A 23139-nucleotide genomic window follows, 5' to 3' on the forward strand; every position below is an offset into this window, starting at 1 on the left:
AAAATTTTTGGTGGCCAAACCTTTCCAAGCCCCCGTGATCCAGCGCTTCCGCCCCATCCTCTCCATCGGGCTGCAGCTTCGACATAGTGTTTTGACTGGAGTACTGACATGCCTATATACCACAAGTGATCGCTGCAGCCAATCTCTGGCCTCAGTGGTGTATGGCACAAGACCGCTGAGGCCAGTGACTGGCTGCACCATACAGTATATGGGCATACCACATGGTTTTCACTCCCAACAACACCGCAATGCAGTGTGTGAACATGGTGTTAGCATGAAGTGGTACTACCATTACTTCACATTGAACAGATTATGTGACCTTTAACACAGTACTGTTGGAAAAATGTTTCTCATTTCCCAATTTTGTAAAAGGTTTGTCAGAAATCACAATATGACTGCCATATGTGAATACAGCCTGAAGCAAATCTGCTGTTCTTGTGATAATTTACAGAAGGTGTTTAAGAATAAGGCATTGAATTATTCTGCGCCACTGTAACTCTCGGTGGGGACTGTTTCTCCTTGCGGGGATGCCAGCTGGCGTAGGGGGTCCTACAGGCAATGCACCCTGAGAAAAAGCTACAGACAGTTTTCTTCCTTCTGCGGAGACCCAAGAAGGTATACACGTGTATATAGAGTATGCAGAATGTCCTAAGGCCAATAGGTACAATGGTATACAGAGTATAACTGCTGATAAGTATACATGTGTGTCTTCATCAATCTATCTGAATTAACAAAAAACCAGCACAAGGACAGATCTGAAGATGCCAGATTATTGGAATTTTACAATAATGTATATTCATTAAAAACACACATTTATCTTAAAAAGGAGTTGTCCACGTTCAGGGAGCCCCATGTCAGTGAACTAGCGGAGGGAAGCATACTTACCTCATCCCTGCCGCTGGGTTCCAGCTCCTTCGGTACCCCACTGTCACTGACGCATGTTTCAACATCTGGTTTGACGGGGGTCACATATGTTGCTGCAGCCAATGACTGGTTGCACCAGTGACATGTTCCCCAAACATCACATAACCCATTGACGTGAAGCTTTGCAGGCAGTCATTGGCTGCAGGGGAGTAGGTGACCCCTATCAAACCGGATGCTGACACATGGGATTGCAGCAGGGGACCAAAGGAGCCAGGATCCAACGGTGGGGAGCAGGTGGGCAGGTAAGCATGCTTCCTTCTCTAGGCCTGACTAGGTGGAGGAGGACTCAGGCTGAAAGGTACCCTAATACAGACAGCAACTTTAATGAAAACCTATTTTCTTAGTCATGCAGTTGTCCACAATCATGCGGCTTACCTTCCTACTGACATTGAGAGGTTCTGTTCACCACATAACAAGGAGCAATGGTGAGACCCAACCGGTACCATGTGGAATCAAAAACATATTTTCAGCTATGGCCAATATCCAAAGAGCTTATGGTCAAACCACAGTTGTCAAAACGTTCTCCACTAGCCAAGCACAAAAATACTTGTCTGCGCCACCACAAAGCGCCAGCTTCTCCACATTCCCATCCACGTTTCCATTCTTATCTTCCAAACCTCTGAAATAGCTGAGTGACCAGAACAAATTCATCCCACGTCAGTAGACGGCGCGCCGCGGAGTGGGATTTGGAGATATGAAATAGCAGAAATGAGCTTTGAAGGCAGCCACAATCATCAAAGCCAGGAGCAATCATAGGAAAGCGGCTCGACTACAGTGGAAGATTGTGTTTCTCTACATAAACTCATTTATCAGGCGTTTCTGACGGTTTTTCCACATGAATTATTTCCTAAATTGACTTAGCTTTGGTTCAGTTATAAGCAGAACGTGGTTATTTGCCTCACCTACTCTACAAAAGACCTCACAAAGGAGTCACACTGGAAAGGTAAAGTCATGGCGCCAAACCTCCTGCTGTAGACCGTGCAGGATAAATAAGGCAACAGTAGTGTGGTGGCTGAAGGCACTGGGAGAGCAAGACTCTCTGCTGCAGGCATGCAGCAGCGGCCTGCAGTTGGTGACTGCGTCAAACGTGTTTGAAATCAACTTTGCTGAAATTGCATCGATTGTCTCTTTACCATGCTTACTACACTGGAGCATAAAAGAAACAAAAAACAGCAAGCTAATTCATGGAGAAAGGATTATCATGCCAATCAGGAAAGGAAATATAACCTACCAGTGAGAAAAGGAACCAGATACACCGAGCCTTTAAAAGGGGTTGTTTCACATAATGTAGAAACCCCTTGTCCCTATGCCTAGACCATCATTAAAGGACCTACACCCCTTTATGAGACCAGCCTCCAGTTCTGGCAACTTGAGTCGTCCTTGTAATTCTCTATTGGTCCTGCAATGGGTTCACAGGAGCGGGACGACCGCACTATAAATTGTACAATAGAGTAATATTAATTTAAAAAATAAAAATAAAAAACACAAAAAACTAACAATTGGCTCTGAAGAATTCTATCTTTTTCAATGATGTAAGAAGCAGAAATTTGATCAATGTGGTGGGCAAGGGCATGGCATGGCATAAAGCAATATCTTTCCCTGACCCATCCGAGTGCCTAGTGGCTGATGTACCCTCTTTACCCCCAGCAGTTACACCACTGATGGAGGGGTTTGTGGATTGGAGATCTTTTAGCACCAAGAAGTTTCGCTGGGACATCTCACCCGGTATGCCCAGCATGAGCCTCGACACTGAGCCACCATTCTTTGGTGTAATCGGAGCCAGCAATGGATATTCTGAATAGGACATACAATCATCTCCAGGAACTTAACAACTTAGTGAAGTATGGGCTTATGTCTTCAATGTGCTAAAGGTTGAGATGTGTTTATAGAATCTACTGAGTGAATGGTTGTAATTCTTCGCATCATGTAAGCAGAACATCAAGTGTCCTATTCTAAGTTGGTCTCTTCTCTCATCGTTGTGTCAACATTCAGACACTGCAATCAATCAAGACCACGGCAGGCAATCCTAAGAACTGGTCTGGTGGCTTCTCAAGTTTGTGCCATATCCAAATGTATTTTCCGTTCTTCAGAAAATGAGGTTGCCTGCATATTGCTGTATCATATCATGGTGATCTCAATGGCCATCAAAAGCACAATATCTTAAGAGGTATGCTGAAGATCTCCAGTGCTAAAAATCTTTAACCAGGGGAAAAAAAAGGTTTAAAGGGAACCGGTCATCAACTTTATGCTGACCGTACTGAGGGCAGTATAAAGTAGTGACAGAAATGCTGATTTCAGCGATGTGTCACACATCAGCTAAAAGTAAGTGGTTGCCGAGAACCAGGATCATAATCATTGCAGCCCAGGCCTTGAAAAGAGTCAAATCTACCTGAGAAGAGTCATGGTTATTCATGAATTCTTGCTCTCCCTTCCCACGTGCTGATGAGTGACAGTCTTCTACCTAGTTTTCTCCCTTTCTCTCTAGGAGAGAACTGCCAATCATCAGTAGATAGGCTGGGAGAGCAGGAATTCATGAATAACCATGACTCTTCTCAGGTAGATTTGACTCTTTTCAAGGCCTGGGCTGCAATGATTATGATCCTGGTTCTCGGCAACCACTTACTTTTAGCTGATGTGTGACACATCGCTGAAATCAGCATTTCTGTCACTACTTTATACTGCCCTCAGTACGGTCAGCATAAAGTTAATGACAGGTTCCCTTTAAATGCTGTGCAAAGAACTGTGCCTAACTGGTGTGGGTAGACCAGTACCAGTGCACTTTTCTGACATGCTGATAGGATATGTCAGAAGTAGTGTTGAGCGAGCATGCTCGGCTGAACACCAGTTTGGCTCGAGCATCACAATGCTTGGCACATCGCAGGCTGAATACCTAGTGTGCTCGAGCGCGATGCTTGAGTCAGTGTATTTAAATCCAATTTAGCCTCTATTTCTGAAATTTTTTTGTCGGGATTTGAACTCACAACTTTCTACATTATAGGCAAGGACTTTAACCACTCCGCTATAAAGCTGAATGATAAACTGTGTCAGAAAAACCTCATAGTACAGTCGTGACACAAATATTAGTTTTCACAAAGTTTGCTGCTAAACTGCTTTTAGATCTTTGTTTCAGTTGTTTCTGTGATGTAGTGAAATATAATTACACGCACTTCATACGTTTCAAAGGCTTTTATCGACAATTACATGACATTTATGCAAAGAGTCAGTATTTGCAGTGTTGGCCCTTCTTTTTCAGGACCTCTGCAATTCGACTGGGCATGCTCTCAATCAACTTCTGGGCCAATTCCTGACTGATAGCAACCCATTCTTTCATAATCACTTCTTGGAGTTTGTCAGAATTAGTGGGTTTTTGTTTGTCCACCCTCCTCTTGAGGATTGACCACAAGTTCTCAATGGGATTAAGATATGGGGAGTTTCCAGGCCATGGACCCAAAATGTCAACGTTTTGGTCCCTGAGCCACTTAGTTATCACTTTTGCCTTATGGTGCTCCATCGTGCTGGAAAAGGCATTGTTCTTCACCAAACTGTTGTTGGATTGTTGGAAGAAGTTGCTGTTGGAGGGTGTTTTGGTACCATTCTTTATTCATGGCTATGTTTTTGGGCAAAATTGTGAGTGAGCCCACTCCCTTGGATGAGTAGCAACCCCACACATGAGTGGTCTCAGGATGCTTTACTGTTGGCATGACACAGGACTGATGGTAGTGCTCACCTTTTCTTCTCCAGACAAGCCTTTTTCCTGAAGCCCCAAACAATCGGAAAGAGGCTTCATTGGAGAATATGACTTTGCCCCAGTCCTCAGCAGTCCATTCACCATATTTTCTGCAGAAGATCAATCTGTCCCTGATGTTTTTTTTGGAGAGAAGTGGCTTCTTTGCTGCCCTTCTTGACATCAGGCCATCTTCCAAAAGTCTTCGCCTCATTGTGCGTGCAGATGCGCTCACACCTGCCTGCTGCCATTCCTGAGCAAGCTCTGCACTGGTGGCACTCTGATCCCGCAGCTGAATCCTCTTTAGGAGACGATCCTGGCGCTTGCTGGACTTTCTTGGACGCCCTGAAGCCTTCTTAACAAGAATTGAACCGCTTTCCTTGAAGTTCTTGATGATCCTATAAATTGTTGATTAAGGTGCAATCTTAGTAGCCACAATATCCTTGCCTGTGAAGCCATTTTTATGCAACGTAATGATGGCTGCACGCGTTTCTTTGCAGGTCACCATGGTTAACAATGGAAGAACAATGATTTCAAGCATCACCCTCCTTTTAACAGGTCAAGTCTGCCATTTTAACCCAATCAGCCTGACATAATGATCTCCAGCCTTGTGCTCGTCAACATTCTCACCCGAGTTAACAAGACGAATACTAAAATGATCTTAGCAGGTCCTTTAATGACAGCAATGAAATGCAGTGGAAAGTTTTCTTTGGGGATTAAGTTAATTTTCATGGCAAAGAAGGACTATGCAATTCATCTGATCACTCTTCATAACATTCTGGAGTATATGCAAATTGCTATTATAAAAAATTAAGGAGCAACTTTTCCAATTTTCTATATTTATGTAATTCTCAAAACTTTTGGCCACGACTATAGTGTGTCATGTAGTAAGTATTCCTATACAGCAGAAGTATCATTTCATATTTCACTAACATGTAGCTGTACAGCATAGTGGTTAAGGTTCTTGGCTCTAATGTAGAAGGTTGTGAGTTCAAATCCCAGCAGAAACTTTTCAGAAATAGAGGCTAAATTTTATTTAAATATATGTTTTAGCCATAATATATTTACATATAATATTATATATTTAGAATATATAATATATTATATGTAAATATATTATGGCTAAAAACAGTAGTAGTTTCCCACATATGCATTCATATATATCAGAAGTATGCTGCCAGGATTTGAACTCACAACCTTCTACATTAGAGCCAAGAACTTTAACCACTACACTATACAGCTACATGTTAACCTGCACTGAAATATGAAAAGGTACTGCTGCTGTATAGGAATAGTTACTACATGACAAACTACTATGAGGTTTTTCTGACATAGTTTATCATTCAGCTTTGTAGCTGAGTGGTTAAAGTCCTTGCCTCTAATGTAGAAGGTTGTGAGTTCAAATCCTGGCAGAAACATTTCAGAAATAGAGGCTAAATTAGATTTAAATACACTGGGTGTCTCCAAGCACTGACTCCATATATGGACTCAGAGCAGGAACTCCTAAGCCGTGGACTCACACTTAGGGATTCCCTCACTGTACAGCAATCTTCTGAAAAAACCTCAGTGGGACCCGGCACCCCTCTTCAGAGCAGGGAGTGCCTGGTTTAATGCTTGGTTTCTCCCGTGTGCTCTGTAGAGCATCGCAAAGTGTTCTACCTGAGCACTTTGGTGCTTGATCAACACTAGTCAGAAGACAGAGTTCAACTCTCTGAAGTGAACCGTCAAGCAATTACACAATATCCAGTTTTTGCAAACAATATGGTCAATTCTCACCCATATGGAGAGCCTGCGATCCCTTTGTGCAGAGCCTTAGGGACTCTGAATGATCCAGGAAGGCTCGGTGCACCCATCCCTGCCATGTGCCCACGGCCTTGAGGTTGTTTAAAATCATGTATGTAAGATTCTGGCACACTCAGCACCAAAGTATCTGAGTATTGGAAACTCCAATGTTTATATGATGTTAACCAAATGTAAAAAAAAATGAAAACGAAAGAGGGGTCTTTCTGTGACGAGGACACTGATGCCCCTAACCTGGCATTAGGACTTTGACAAAATCCCTAATATCTAGTTATCTAATATCTAGATAACTCCTGATAGCACCTTTATAAGTATTTCCTCAAAGCTGCCCTATTAGGCTCTTTGCACATTCGAGCATGTATGCTGAGAAAACCTGTAATATTTCAATAAGGTTGCATTCACTCAACAGTGGTCAAAAGAGTGTCCGTTATTGGAATGGGCTTTGCTATACAGAGGACTGCTGCAAAAAACTAAGATGTTGTAAATATATATATATATATATATATATATATATATATATATATATATGTATATGTAAAAGCAGCACACCTTAAACTTGGGTGCATGTCCTCCTGGGGGCCTGTGACCAAGGTCCCAAAAGCATATAGAAGAAAAAAGGCAGCACTCCAAAGTTACTTTGGAGTGCTGCCTTTTTTCTTCTATATAACAATGGACCTTATGGGCAAAATATGTCAGTGGCATATGTCAGAGCTGTCCATCAGAGATATATGTTGTGAACTCTTCCCAACATATACCTCCTATGAAATGCCCAGATTCAATGTGCACAGAGCCTTACACAAATGGATCAGGCTCTTAAAGAGAACCTGTAAACTCTCCTGACGTCTGTTTTAGTATCTACTTTATTTATTCCTTTATTATTTTTGCTAGAAGTTATGAATGAGTTGCAAATAGTTTGCAATGAATCTCTAGTTGGATGTTACCAGTTTGGGGGTGTCCCTACACAGTCTGACACTGGCAGCACTGATTGGATAGTGCCAAACTGTGCAGGGACATCTCCCCCTCCCCCCCCCCCCTAACTGGTAACACTCACCTGGAACTTCACTGTATACTGCAAGTAACTCAATTATAACTTCTAGCAGGAATAATCCAGTAATGGCACAACATACAGACATAATAATAGATGCTCCAGAATTGTTATTACATGGGGAATGCAAGTAGTTACTAAAACAGACATGTCAGGAGAGGAGACAGGTCCTCTTATAAAGGAAACCATCTGTGTAAAGCATCCTGCACATTGTGTTTGAGCCTTTCGTAGGCAGAATATGGGAAGATTTCCTGGCATGAAGGTTGGAGGTTTGCCGCTGTATGCTACAGTGGGAATACTCTTGACAGTGGATTTCTGTATAGGAAAGCACACTGCAGTTGGAAAATACTGGACAGATGGAGGCCCAATGGACACTTTTTGCCTCTGTTCTTTGAGCAGAGTCCTATGGATTTGCATGATCTATATGCCGGTAGCTTTTACAGGCATATACACCAGCTCAAAACTGAACGTGCACAGCGCTTAATAGATATAAAAAGGAAACTCCTCATATTAGAGTAGATGCAAGGTGCAGCTTAACAATATTCTGACACATCTACTGGTGCACAATGTGACGTTGGTGCAAAAACATTGGCTTAATCAGTAAGTCACACACAATGGGCCAGGATTAGAAGGTGTTGATTCTAGATTAGTGATTTATAGTAAGGTCAGCAGAAGATCAGTGGTATAGCAGGTTTATAGACTCTAGATAAGGCTTTATTTTTCACAAATATTGATTCTGGATAAGGCATATTCTATCTGCATCCCAATCATTGAGCACAGTGGATATAATGTAAACATGTGATAGGGCTTGTAACCTTGCACTCTGGTTAAGTTATTTTAGCACGTGGGTTGAGAAATGTTGAAGTCTTCTGATGAAAGGGGATCAACTGCAAGTTCCAGGAGAAGAAGAAAGGCCAATCCTCAGATCAATTAGTGCTACCAGACCTCTGGCTTTAGCTTATCTCCCCAGGAACAAAAGGATTGGGCCGGTTGATATCCAACAGCCTAATGCCTCATTTAGACTGCCAAATTATCGGGCAGATTATTGGGAATGAAAGTTCCTACGAGCGCTAGTTCTCGATAATCTGCCCATTCCATTGGGTGAAATGATGGTTGGTTTAGACACCTCAATCATCATTTCTGGGCAACAGATTGTGGTGTCTAAACAGCACTCTGCTGCCCAAGTACAATGCAGCTGTATGAGGACAAGCAATACTAGTAGCCATCAGTTGACCTTATACTGTGGAAGTGATCGCTGCATGTAAATGGAGTTTTTCATCTCCGCTAACGAGTAGGCAACTGTAGGGAAAGAATGCTTCCTTCCGAAAAATCATCTGCTCATCCTTCTCTCCCTTGATATATGCCATTGGGGGAGAGTTGGGAGGCCCTGCACCCATACACATTGGATGGTTGGCCGTCACACCAAAAATGTACAAGTTCAGCCACCCCTAAACTAATGCGTATGGACATCTTTACTTGGCAAGGCCAGCATATAACAATTGTTCCCTCAACACATGCCTCCACCAGGAGAAATTAAGTATGACATGGTGCCTTTTTAAAGTAATGGGCTGTTCATGAGTGGCACAGATGTGCCGGGTCCTCTGGACAGCAAGAGGCACTCTTTGTAGTCAATGTTTGCCCCGTCTGATTTATGGTCCTGAAATAGGGACTCCAGCCTGTAAACTTAACATTGCCTAACAGTTTTTTTAAACCAGACAAGCACTTTGACTGTACATATCTAAAGGTAGTGCAGTGGTGGACGTAAATTTCAGCTTTTATTGATAGTTACAAGGTGATTTATAGGACTTAGAAAAGGAAGTGCTGCTGTAAAGCATGTAATAAAAAGTAAAGAGCGCACAGAGCAGTCCTCCTCTTCTACATCCTCTCCACATCTGTGCAGTAGGATAAGACATAAAATAGCTTTTGTGCCTAAAATATAAGTTTCCACAAGGATTAGAGGACGAGGCTGCCAGCTGGGAGCTCGAACAAAGACCACAATCGGAAGGGCATAGGCTCAGATTGCTCTGTTCGGACTCCAAAATATTCTCCAGAATGCTTTCCCTGAGCTGCCACTGCACAATCACAACATATCTACAGAGAAGGACCAGTCATCTGCAGCAGAAAGTAGCCAAATACTCTAGTACTTGACACATGGATCAGATAGGATATAGATATAATACAAAAACGCGAGGCTCCATCGTTCATGGAGATAACCTTGGTTTGTGAAGACTACAGAAACAGGGGGAGTTGTGTGAAATCCGAATCAGTGACTAATCCAACGTATTTATTCATGGAGGTCTAGGGTAGAACCAGATTCCTTGTGGATTGTCTACAATTTCAAGTATTTTTTTAAAAAAAAGTATTAATTGAGGGGTTGTAAGAGATTAGAAAAAAGTTGCATCTTCCCCTCATACACAGCACCATTCTTGTCCACAGCCTGAGGCTGTCATTGCACTAAGTGCTGACATTTGGCCTCCGACAACAATTTCAGGGTCCTTTGGCTTTGGGGTTTGAGGTAAGGATATACTTGGCTATCATACATTTTGTCTCTAAGCATGGTAGTTCCATATCAGTTTAAATAACAGATGGGAATACTCCCCATGTGCAATTTGGCCAACTTGGGAAAAATTGGATACCTATGTTTTCTATGAAAACTGTTAGAAAGTGATGACAATTTGTTTTTTACCATAGTCCTGTGTACTATGGCAGTTTACACAAAAGTTCCTACAGACTGTTGTATGGACATGATAGGTACATCTATCACATAATATAGATACCCTACAGTCTGAAATCAAACACTGCCCCCATATTACTTGTAGTGTAAAACAGTTTTTTTGAAAATAAATATCCAAGTAGGCTTTTGTTTACTGTGTGGAAGTCTGGACTTGTTTGGTGATGACTATCTCTTGACATTTTCATAGGGGCACACTGGTTAGCCCAACTGCAGACAAAGACATCAATTTCCAACCAGGCCAACATCTGCATGAAGTTTGTATGCCTCCTAAAACCATGCTGGTAGGCAGCTGGCTTGGACGGATGCTGAGGTGAATGAGAACATTCTTTGTCAAAGAGCCACGAAAAATGTAATGGTAAACACAATTTTACACATTTTCAAGCACTTCATGCATACTGTGAGGTATTTAAGTAGTTGTTAAACTGGTAAATCAGCTGTCTAGTTTAGGAAAACTCATTCAAAGAGATCCTTTGTTCAGGATCTTCATCTCTTGGACAGGGTGGAGAGCATCTCTCACTCTGGAGGACATGTTCTATCTGGACAACCCATTGATTCAAACGGACATTGTGTAATGCTACAATTTACCCTGTGATAGTACCACAGGGAACACTACAAAACTGAACGCTAAAGCTGGCCATACACATTAGATTAAAGCTGATTGATGGTTGAACAGACAATCATCTGGTAAAGGTTCGTTTCACAGACACAGCCTTACACACTTTAGTCCATATTGGCCATTACAGGTGTTCAAATTCCTCATACATGTTCAATGAAACCGAGCAATGGAAGAAAGAACTTTCTGGGAACGTTCTTTCAAAGAACATCTTTCGTCCATGAATTATCTTTCAGTTGGCTAAAACTATTGCCTTGGTTGAAATCGTCCATTTTGATAAACTTTAGTCTAATGTGTATGGCCAGATTTCCAGGTGAGGGGGTTAAGGGACCCTTGTAAGAACTGTAGAGTGGAGAACCCATGCAAAGTAAGCCCAAAGGTTCATCCATACAAATGTTTTATTAACCCTAAGTTGTACAAAGCCATAATACATGGCCCATGGGGTGCTAAAGTATCTCTGTATGCCTTAGATTTCATACAGAATTTTTTTATGTGTTTTTTTTTTATCAGAGATGCCATATAGCGGCACATAATGTCTACCTCTCCCTAATATGGCGTCAAAGGGACTTTGTGATTCTCCTTACAAGCACCGTGCCCATAGCTCAGCATGACACCAATGGGCTTTGGTTTTCCATTTCTAACTTTTATCTGGATCACAGACCCAAGGTACTTGCAGCTTGCACAAGATATAAAGGAGGTCCAAGCAACTCTTAACTGGAAATGTGCTGCACACAGGCTCGGTGGCTCTCCCCCTCCTACCGAAGAGCGAGTTATGAATGCTTGGCACACACATTGTTTGGCTTGACATTACATTTATGCCTTTTGTAATGAGATAAATACACACAGCTGAACGGGTCACGGAGGCACAATGAAGCCCTTTAAAACATTCTCTCTCTCAACAAAGAATACACCAATTGTTTTAGGCTGAGAGGGAAGATCAGACATCCAGTGTAATGTGACTCCTCAAACACAAGCCGAGAAGCCATTCATGTAGAAAGCGGGTACAGGAGACACTCTCATGCACCTCTGATGTGTCGGATGCACAATTGCTCAAGTGGCCGTGTGAGGTTTACTGAGGAACAAAGCCATTTTTTTCCCCACTGCTCAGCAACTTGTGTGGAGGAATATGGAGAGGGGACATACTGGTGGTGGGCTTCACTTCATCTTCTTTACATCCAGTGGTCTACAAAACAAGAAGCACAGCATGTTCCAGGCAAAGAGAGACCCCCTTACGTGATGTATGAGGGCTAAAGTACTAAATTATAGGAAATCTTTAGCAAAATGATTGCTGCTATAGGCGGAGGAACACGCCATTAAAGAACAATTCACAAACAACAAGGTGGTTAGTATGTGCAATTCTATTTATGTACTTCATCTAGGATTAATCTTAATCTAGGTCAAGCATATCGCATTAATGTCAGCCAAACCTGGTGATCTAAGTGGGATCTGCCAACAAACTAATATGAATTTGGTCTCCTGACTTCCGCTCCCCAACCATTGTGCCGGGGAAAGATGGATCGGGCTGATGGATATCAACGAACCCAATTATTTTGTTCTCGGCAGAGATAAGAGGTTTCTGGCAGTGGTTTATGCTGGATTTAGATGCCCTGTTCCTTTCTGATAATTGCCTGCTTGTCAGTGGAGGTGAAGAGCTGAATTTACATACGGCGATCACCTCCACCGCAGTAGCCATCGCACATCCTCAAACAGATTTATTGTTTCTGGGCAGCTGAGTGCTATTCACACAGCAAGATCTGCCACCCAGAAATGATGACTGAGGTGTCCGAATGAAAGATTTGCGGCACCTTTACACAGGTGGATTATTGGGAATGAGCTTCCGTAGTAACGTTTGTTCCCTATAATCTGTCCGACAATTGGGCAGTGTAAACCCGCCATTACTCTCCTCTCCCCATTCAGCTGCTCGTTCTTCACTGCAGGGCTTTTCAAATTTATTAACTAGAAAACCGCGCCAGACTAGTGCCCGCTATCAGTCAATTTTCATCACTACATCAGCAATGACACTAGGGTCAAATTGACATAATGCATCTGGGAAGATTGGAGGCTTGGTGCCACTTATAAAGAACACGAAGGCCACATGGCAGTACAAAAGTCTTCTGGCTGCTTCAAAATCCCCTCTGTCCAGGGTCCAACTGAACTATCAGAGGATCCTCTGGTGGGCTCAGGCCCTCATACAATAAGGATCTAAACATAAAACAGGGCCTCAAAGGTCCAACAGAAGACAAACACATTTTGAGCCAACCAATAGGTCTTTTCCTTATGAAATTATTCCCAAATAACTCGCTTGACCTTATACAAGGGTGTTGATTGACAGAACCAGGTGGAAAAACAGTGATGGAGGGGCTAACCACAGAAAGGGGTGGAGCTTGGGTGCAACAAGAGCTATAGTGATACCTTTATCGCATCAAATGCCTACCGTATTTTTTGCTCCATAAGATGCACCCCCCCCCCCCCTAAAAAAATTTTTAAAAAAGGGGGGGGGGAAATGGCAGTGCATCTTATGGAGTGAATATACTAATGAGCGCTTTCATTATGCAAATGAGGTTTGATGAGGATTGGGGGTCTGATCTGAGGTCTGATCTTCCATCCTTCAGCTTTCAACAACCATATATACTGTTACAAGTTCTGAAAGTTACAGAGAAAGAGCTGCAGAAGAAAGGATACACCCCCTGGTCTGCAAGCTAAAAGAAATGTAGAACAGCAATTACAGCAATGAATGAGGAGATCTCTGGATCCATGTGAGGTACAGGGCTGGTTCTAGCTTTCTTAGAAAGAGATTGTCATGTACTATGTGATGTCTGGTTTTCATTTTTTTTTTTACAATAATCATGGGATTGTCACTTTAGACCAGGTGGGCTGCATATGCACGAAACTTGTCACACTGGAACATGCAATTTGATGATAGATTTGGTGCAGCTTGATAGACATGTTACACATTTTTCTCAATGCCCCCTCTTGGGTAGCTTACTTTAGACCAGTATTTTGTGCCAAATTGTGGCACATGCCATTTGTAAATCTAGTGCAGTTTAGAACTCCTCTTAGCCCCCTCTTATAGACTTACAATTCTCTAAAGGGGTACAAAGAGATTCTAAAATGTATAATCTGGTGCATTGGGTGTACACCAGTTTTCTGGTATAATTTGCTTAGTAAATCTGCCCTTATGTGCATGTGTATAAAAGGCGGCACAACCTTTTAAAAAGTTTGCTCTAGTTTAGAACATGTGCACCAAAATGATCTGTAGCCAAGACTGTCCATGCAACACAAATAAGATTTCCATGTATGCGATAAAAGGATAAGAAAGGCAGCAGACTCTGAAATTGATGGCCTGAATGTATAACATTCTTCTAACCGAGAACTTTGATCAAGCGGAGATATGTGAAAACCTAAACACACACATCAGTTCCCCCATCTGGATGGTGTTTTCAGCAGCCCTCACTGTCACAAATGATTTAAGGACCCGAATGTTAACTAAATAACTAATGGGTGTGGCGTTCAGGATGATTAAGAATTTCAATGTAAAAAGGGCAGTCTCGGATTCTGCTCCACAATAGCTCATCAGTGCTAATACTAAAACAAAGGCTGCTTTAAATACACAACCATCACAGAGAAAAAAAACTAAGAAAATCATGTCGGCCCCTATGGGCATTGGAACATCAGGAAGGGCATGCTGGAATGGATATGCCTATAAGCAACTAAGAGATAATTATGGATACAGGTTTTTTTTTTTCTTCCCAATGTTGTAGGAAGGTGCATCTGGCCTTAAACGCCTTGGGATGAAAATGACACAGCAACCTAGGGCTTGGCAAACTGCTGTGGGACAAGTGACAGACTATTCGATCACTTTAAAGGGGTTGTCCAGGGTTTAAAAACCATGGCTGCTTTCCTATGAAACACCTATCCGAGGGTTGTGTGTGGTAATGCATCTCGGTTCCCCCCATGCATCACATCACTGGGTCACATGATGCATGGCGGACACGGCATCACTGCAGTCAGTCATTGGCTTTAGCGACCACATGACCGGTGTCAAATTGGATGTAGACACCAGAAGAATGGAAGTGGTGGAGAAGTGAGGGAGCCAGAACCCAGCGTCCAGGAGCAGGGAGATATTCTTCTGTCCGCAGGTCCGGCAACGGTCTTAGGGGCCCCTGCACAAAAGGCCCTCTGGGGGTGACAACCCCTTTAAACTTAGGCTACTTTTACACTAGCGTTTTGGCTTTCCGTTTGTGAGATCCGTCATGGGCTCTCACAAGTGGTCCTAAACGGATCAGTTTTCCCCTAATGCATTTTGAAGGGAAAAAGATCCGATCAGAATACATCAGTTTGCCTCCGTTCCGTCTCCATTCTGCTCTGGAGGCGGACACCAAAACGCTGCCTGCAGCGTTTTGCTGTCCGCATGACGAAACTGAGCCAAACGGATCCGTTCTGACACACAATTTAAGTCAATGGGGACGGATCCGTTTTCTCTGACAATAGAAAAACGGATCCGCCATGGCTATAGAAGACATAATACAACTGGATCCGTTCATGACGGATGCATGTGGTTATATTATTGTAACAGAAGCGTTTTTGCAGATCCATGACGGATCCGCTAAAAACTCTAGTGTGAAAGTAGCCTTAGTCTGTGCCACTGTATAGTTGGGGCCACAAGTTTTGAGACTGACAAATTTTGTTTTTCACAAAGTTTGCTGCTTCATTGTTTTTTTTTTACTTTTATTGACAAGTTTTTGCAAAGACTCAATATTTCTTTTTCCAGACCACTGGCAGGTGGTGGAGGGCAGTTCAATTTCATACCATAAAATGGTCATAAACAGTAAAATGTGAAGTTCCTTTTACCTAATGTAAAGGAGTAATCTCTTCTGTCAGTCCGGGCTTTCTCAACCTTCAGTGTAAATGACTCTTATCTACCATTACTGATAAGTGGAGCAGTATGCGCCCTGTGCAAATACATCATGTGTACAGGTTCTTATAATAAAAAAATACTTGAAAAATGAACCGACACCGATATGTTTTTGAAAGCCTTTCATAACAATGTTATTGTAATGGATAATATATCCTGTGTAGATAAAACTGTCAACTAGGCCATAAACATATACTAGGTGTAGGTCCCATCTCTGGTACCAGTACCTATGTCAAGAACATGGATTTCTCAGGTGGGACTTGCATCTATCAGACATTTATAGCATATCCAGTGCATACTGCCTAGTAGAGTTGATCCTGCTGCTATACCAGTCTTGTGATCGGTTGCGGTGTTCCTGAGAAAATAAAAACTTTAATCTTTATTCAAATGAGGGTTTCAGTGAACTTCTGTGAAAGCTAAGGAGCAGAGGTGCACCGAGGAGCTAAGGACCACCCCTTGGTGCACTGAAGCCATTAGTCTGTGTACAAAATAAGTTTTTTTGTTTTGGAACAGGAATGCTGCAACCGATTTTCACAAGACCACTATCGCTTTAATCAGCAGGATCAACCATATTAAACCTGGCAGGGGTTGATCCTGCTGACAGATGCTTTTTAGTAAATCCGGAGATCATGTAGATGGTTCCAGCTTAGGACACAGACTGACTCATGGAGTAGTCTAGCTGGCTCCTGCAATGGTCTACTCTACTGTAACATGAAGTACGAAGTGGGCGATGGATTTAAAATTGTGGCTCATTGTTCCAATGTGGAAAAGATGACCTTCCACCAAACATTTCAAGGCATTGTCTAGGAACGTTGTTGCGGTGTTCATGACGGGCTGAAGACCCTTGGGCCAACCAGAGGAAAATGTTCTGAGGGCCCTCCCTTATCATTGCACATTTAGGATGTATCATCAATAAGATTTAATTGGATATCTGGTTTAGAGACAAAATGTAAGGGGCCCTTGTGCAAAAAAAAGTGTGTGGGCCCCCTTGATATGCAGCAGTACAATCTATGACAATAGTTAACAGTATTTTTCATGCAATGAAATAGACATTAGGAAGCATTGGTGCTTTCTAGGTTAGATGGTGTTGTGCCTTTTTTCCTACTCACAGGGGCCCACAACAGCTTTTGGGTCTATTACTGTGTACAAGCTTGGACCCACCAGAGGATCCTTTGGCCAAATTTGTAAAGGGAAGCCTGCTTCCTGCCGCTGCATCCCGGCTCTCTCGCTAGGGTCCTCCGCTGTCAAAATCTGTTTGATGCTGCTGCAATGGAGATCTGGCCCGCTGGTATCACATGACCGACACTATGCAAGGGGGGCAGGTCACTACTGTGGCTGGTCACTGGCTGCACCAGCGTCAAAGCGTATGTTGACAGTGGGGGACCTAAGCGAGGCAACGGGAACCAGGCAGAGAAGGAGCCGTGACCCAGCCGTGGAGAGCAGGTAAGTATGCTTCCCTTTGAGGTCTGGTCAGGAGGGTGGGTCTGCCCAAACCCCCCAAAAGGTGAACATATAGTGTCGCAGTGCAACATGCAAATAGCTGCAACTACGACACGACAATCCCAGAGAATCAAACACTTGGAATTTTTGGTTGCAGGGCGCAAGCCGCACCAGACTTTGCTGTCACAGACCACAATGCAAGTTACGTGGAACAGGAAGTTGCAGAGAAGTCACACAAACGTTACTTGTTGCAGGACTTCTCTGAGACTTGCTGTTGTGCGACACGTTACTATGTAGCCCCCAGCCTTAAAGGAGTTGTCCACTTTTGGCGGCTTTTCAGCCAGATACCCTCACGTCACTGGACCTGCAGAGGGAAGCATACTTGCCTACTCCCCACCGCTGGGTTCTAACTCCAATGACTGTCCACAGTGGTGACATCCACCATTCGCCACATGGGAAACACGTCACTGCTACGGCCAGTCATTAGCTGCAACGGTCAAATGGAGACTCCGGTCAAACAGGAAGTTTACAGGTGGCACCAGAGCGCAGCAGGCGAATGAAGGAGCTGGAACCAAGCAGAGGGAGCAGGCAAGTATGCTTCCCTCCACAGGTTGTAGGGGGGAGCTCTGGACGAAAGGCTCCAGGAAGGTGGATAACCCCTTTAAAATGTTCACTGAGTCTGCACAACCTACCTCTTCAGGGCTGGAAATAAGTTCTGTCTCTATCATGGAACCCTGCTAGCAATGTTTGGATGTTACTACTGTGGGGGGAAACTGAACATCATCTATGTGCTGAAGGACCAGAACAAGCACCAGCGGACCAAGGACACTTGGCGTGCATTTTAAAAGGCAAGCATGGTACCTTTTTTTTATTTTTAGGTACCTGTATTTGTATCCTACTGCCCATTTTCTCAAAATGTCAGTAAACCAGAGCTCTCTATCCATTTAAAAAATGACAGATCATAGGTCTCGACCACACAAATAAACTGGGTTATCCAGAAGGGGACTGAGTGTAGATCACCTTCTTAGAAAAAAAAAAAAATCATAACCTAAACAAGTTATTCTGTACTAAAAATACATTCTATATGAATGAAAACAAATCAAAAAGTTTCCAAAATTTCATTATTGCCTTATTAACAATTCTTTAAGCCAAAGTGACCGCCCAAAGTGCTGGGTATCAACTCTGCAAAGTGCTTCTACAAGGAGGTCTCCACCATCCCTCCTCCGGCGGAGGGTAAATGTTTAAACCAGTGAATGAAAGGAAGACGGGAGATTTATTGCCAGCTGGGTAATAATCAACTGCTACTAGTTCTTAGAATTTCTGATCAAAGTCTTAATAAACTCGCTCCACTCTATAAGCCTTTAGCACAGGAAGTTCATGCCCCTTACAAGTGTTCACAGGCAAACAAAACACTTGCCAAAGTATCTCAGGGATACAAAAGACTTTGTTAATTTATGGGGGCCCCACAGGCATTAACACTTTCATTGGCCACCAAAGCACTTGAAGAGGGCTTACAAATATTTGCCTCCTCCTCGCAGACCACTTGGGTTTTATGGTTGAAATCTAATCTGTGTGCGCCGTCCTGTAATACACACACACATCTGCTGGAGACTGAGCTGCTTTCAATGCTCACATCAGAGCTTTCTTGAAAAATATTTCACAACCAAGATCTAAGCTGCCGACTATAGGGGAGAGTCAATTTATCAACTCATAGCTACTTAGGATCAACAATGGCTTTTGCTAGAGTCAACACCATACGGGACAAGATGCTATAATAGGCTTTAGGTTTACTCTGACTGTAGCCCATGAAGTAGAGAAACAGAAAGGGGTCGGAGTCATCGTTAAGGGATTGAAAATGATGCTATTTTGTTAAAGAGAGTGCAGTCTTGTCAGATGAATTTGCACAATATTTTGGGTACAAGATTGATAAGGTACTGTATAGAAAAAGACATACAAAACATATAAAATAAAACAAAATAAAACTTTGCAAATAAACTAATAAAAAATTACAAACATTACTAAAAACAAATAAAAACTTTTTTTAAAACATCCATAATCAAAGTCAGTGCCACTGAGCTGAATGAAGATATACACTGCATATAAAATAGCTCTCCTAGTGCCACCTGTACCCATTCCCAGTGGGCACTGCCCTAAAGACTTCCTAGCTTTTACTGGATCTCTGAAAGGTCAATGAGACTAATGGAAGCTTCTATGGGCAAGCTTTTTAAAGGGCAAGGGCAGAGTGGCCATATACCCCACAGGGAAATTTTCCAGTAAGCCGATGGCCAGGAGGGCTACCTGAGCCCTTCTCCTGGCCGCCATTCGGGTACATAAGGATCTGATACTCTCAGGAGCATCAGATATTAATACAACCAGCCAGCAGTCAAAATGAAAATGAAATTCAGAGTTACTGGGGGAAGAGTCCAGGACTCTTCTCTGGTGGCCTCAGGCACATGCGCACTCCACCGATGAAGCGGGCGACGGTACACCTTGCTTCACTGTGTGAGTGACTGTAATATCAGACAACTCCTTTAAAGAGAACCTGTCATGTCTCTAGTAAATAATCAGATTCCCCATAAAATAACCATTCTGCCACATCTTGTCTTAGAACCCTGTGTTGTGAAATTCCTCTGTTATTCCTCAGATATGTATATAGGAATTAACATCTGGGTGTCACCACTTTGGGGTGTGCCCTTACAACGTCTGGCACTGTCCAATCCGTGCTGACTGTGCAGGGACATGCAAAACTATAAATATTATTTGTGGTCGTGGCTGGAAGATGAGACACTGTGGTGAAAGGGATGGCTGGGTAGCCAATAGTAAACTAACTGAATGGCTGGTGGTGTGCCCTTAGCCAAGTGCATGGGTAGGCCTATAAGGGGGCATACCCTGGGTGAGTGTGAAAGATCAAGGGAGGGAGGGTGGGGGTACCGGAAGCGCACACAGCCAGCAAGCACCCCCCTGGGGGTATATATATCTATACGCTCCTCCCACAAATGCAGGCTGAGAAAACTCAGCCTTCTAACATATCAAAATGGCCTAAACAAACTAGAGAACCTATTTTAATAATTTATTTTGGTGTCAGTTTGAATATTTAAAAATTAAAAAGCTTTAGTTCGCAAATAAAAGTTTTCTATACATTTTTGCAGTTTTCCCAAAATAAAAACTGAAAAAAAAATCCTCTGAAAAACCAATAATAAAAAGTCAAGTAAAAAGAAACAAAAAACCAAAAACACTGGAAAAAACCACATCCCAATGTTCTGACAACCAGAAAAACTTCAACAAACGAAACCTCTCAAATCCACTGCACAAATGCAATTTCAATTTCACGTGAAAAGGTCACCAAGTGAGATGTTACCAAATGACATTGTGTAGAAATCTAACGTTCAGAGCTCTCATAAGTCTCTCCCACGCAATTCACAAGACATCTGACCCAAAGCTGGACCTCGTATTGTCCTCACACGCTTTCCATCTGCCCAGAGCTGTTGACAAGGGGAATGGTAATATCTAGCTGCCAATTTATTAATACATTTCCAAGAGGAATAACAGAAGAACAGAGCACCACAAATTCTGAGAAAATATATGTATATACAAACACATGTATATACAGGGGGGGACTACAGCGAAACTGAAACATAATATAGACAGACCAACACGAGAACAAGCCTAAGTGATTGATGTGATCTACTTACACTGAGGCTCGTATGTTGGCGGGGGATCCCCACAGGGAACGCACTCCATGTCTTGAAATCCACCAAGCTTTGTCTTCCTATAGAACCTGTAACACACAATGTTACATATTCATGAAATTTCTTCCACATCTGGTTTTCTAAGACTTAACCCCCCCCCATCTTCTGTTCATACTTTCATTTCATTCCAGTACAGTTACTATTTCTTCCTTTGGTACAAACAGGGTCATTTAAAGGGGTTTTCCGAGACTATATTACTAATGACCTAGCCTCTGGATAGGTCATTAGTATCTGATCGTGGGGGTCCGACACCTGGGTCAGACCCCCACCGATCAGATACTGATGACCTATCCAGAGAATCATCAGTTGTAATGTCTCAGAAAACCGTGAAAATTGCTAAAATCCAAAGCACACACTGATTTCCCAACAGAACAAAGGATTTTGCATGTTTGAAGACCACCGTTACCAATAAAAAGGTGGAGGTGGGAAAAGGAGGGTATATTAATAGTGTGGCATAGCATTGTACAGCCGTCCAGGAGTGATAGGCAGGAGCCTCACCAATTGCCCGTCCTCAGATCCTATGCACTGTGAAAAAGACCTGTGAATAATATTCTTCCCTTTCCTATAGGAAATCTCGTTCAGTATAAAAAAAAAAATCTCTTTTCTGATCACTGTCATCCCATCACAAAGCCTTATTGTCCCCAGATCACTAGGCCAGACCTTATAATATGGCCAGCATCGGTGCAGACAAACGCAGAATGATATGGCAATGCTGACAATTTTTTTTTTCGCAGATGTCCATCTTTATGAATGCAGCCAAATGTCACGGAGGTTCCCGCGACAGGTGGCAGGAGATCGGTGAGACTGCCAACATGTGGTTTGATCTGACATGTTTTATGTTACGTCTGTGTTGTTTCTGGTGCTTGCCACACCTTCTTTCCCCAGGTGTGGCTATTATAGGTCATTTAACCTTCTCTATTTATTGTTGTGTCTCCCACTATGCTATGCGGTTTATAGCTTCTGTTTGAATTGTGGATTGCTGGTGTGTGGATCTTGGCTGAGTTCCTGGTGCTGCCATAGCCACTTGAAGTTAAGTGTTTTCTTTCCCTTTTGTATTTTTGTTTGGGTTATTTTGTATGTTGCATTTCCTTGTCATTTGAATTAAGGCCTGAGGGAGACTCCTGTTCGTCCTTCCTTTTGGAGGAACAGGTTGTCTCAGTCATGACATTAGTACCTAGGTAAGTTAGGACACTAGGTATTCCTGTGTATGAACTCACCTACCTATGGGTTCTGTTCATACTGGTAGTTAGTCAGGACTTTGATTAGGGTTTTACTAGGAGGTGTCCTATCTCCTTTCCCTAGTTTCCAGGCCATATTCCCCCACCCATTTCCCTCCTATGTTCAGTGTGGTGTTTCCCTCTCACACCCGAACGTGACACCAAACCAGTGTGGTACTCCTCTGACCCATCGGAAAACAGTTAAAAGGGGTCACAATGCTGGAGGTTTTGTTCATTTGGCAGTGCTTGGTACTGCAGCTCGGCACCTGACACAGTTGCACAGACACGGATGCTGCCGTTGGTGCAGTGAAGGTCACACCCCCTCAGAGCAAACACTTTAAAAGGGAATCTATCAGCAGTTATGACCTTGCTAAGCTGTTGACAAGAGTAGGTGGGGGAGCAGCACAAACTAACTTTTTGTGGACCTTTTATCAGAGGAAGTGTAAACATGAAGTTTTATTCTGCCAGGTTCTGCTCCTGCAAGTGCACTGGAGGTGGAGCTTCACTGTGAAGTGCTCTCTGCACTGAGCTGCTTCACAGCCCCTCCCCTCTGCTCTAAGTGACAGCTGTGTTGGTCTCCTGGTTGGATGCTACAGCTGTCACTCAGAGCACAGGGGAGTGGGTGTGAAGCAGCTCAATGCAGAAAGCACTTCACAGTGAAGCTCCACCTCCAGTGCACTTGCAGGAGCAGAACCTGGCAGAAGAAATTTCATTTTTATACTACTCCCAATAATAAAAGCCCTGCAAAAGGTATGCCTGTCCTGCTCTGCCAACCCACTGCCTAATGCTGTCAGCTTGATCAAAACTGCTGACAGATACAAGCTCACCAACGGAACCAGACAAGGGTGGGGTTATTCCTGAGAAATTCTGGACCTGGTTTTGAACGTCCTGCGATCTGTGGTTCAAATAATGACATGAATGTCCTAAGGATATTTCATCAGTGTTACATCTGGAAAAACCCTCTAAGGGAAGAGCCAG

At 43.0% G+C, this 23139-nt stretch overlaps 1 protein-coding gene across 1 annotated transcript in view; it reads right to left on the reverse strand.

Annotated features, from left to right (window-relative positions):
- Positions 1 to 23139, reverse strand: part of TNFRSF19 (TNF receptor superfamily member 19) — a 70752-nt gene that overhangs the window by 4630 nt on the left and 42983 nt on the right. The window contains exon 5 of the mRNA XM_044285684.1: positions 20888 to 20973. Coding sequence (XP_044141619.1) covers positions 20888 to 20973 — 86 coding nt within the window. The remainder of the gene's footprint in view (positions 1 to 20887; positions 20974 to 23139) is intronic.

The sequence above is a fragment of the Bufo gargarizans genome, chromosome 3, assembly GCF_014858855.1.
Source record: "Bufo gargarizans isolate SCDJY-AF-19 chromosome 3, ASM1485885v1, whole genome shotgun sequence".
NCBI lineage: Eukaryota > Metazoa > Chordata > Amphibia > Anura > Bufonidae > Bufo > Bufo gargarizans.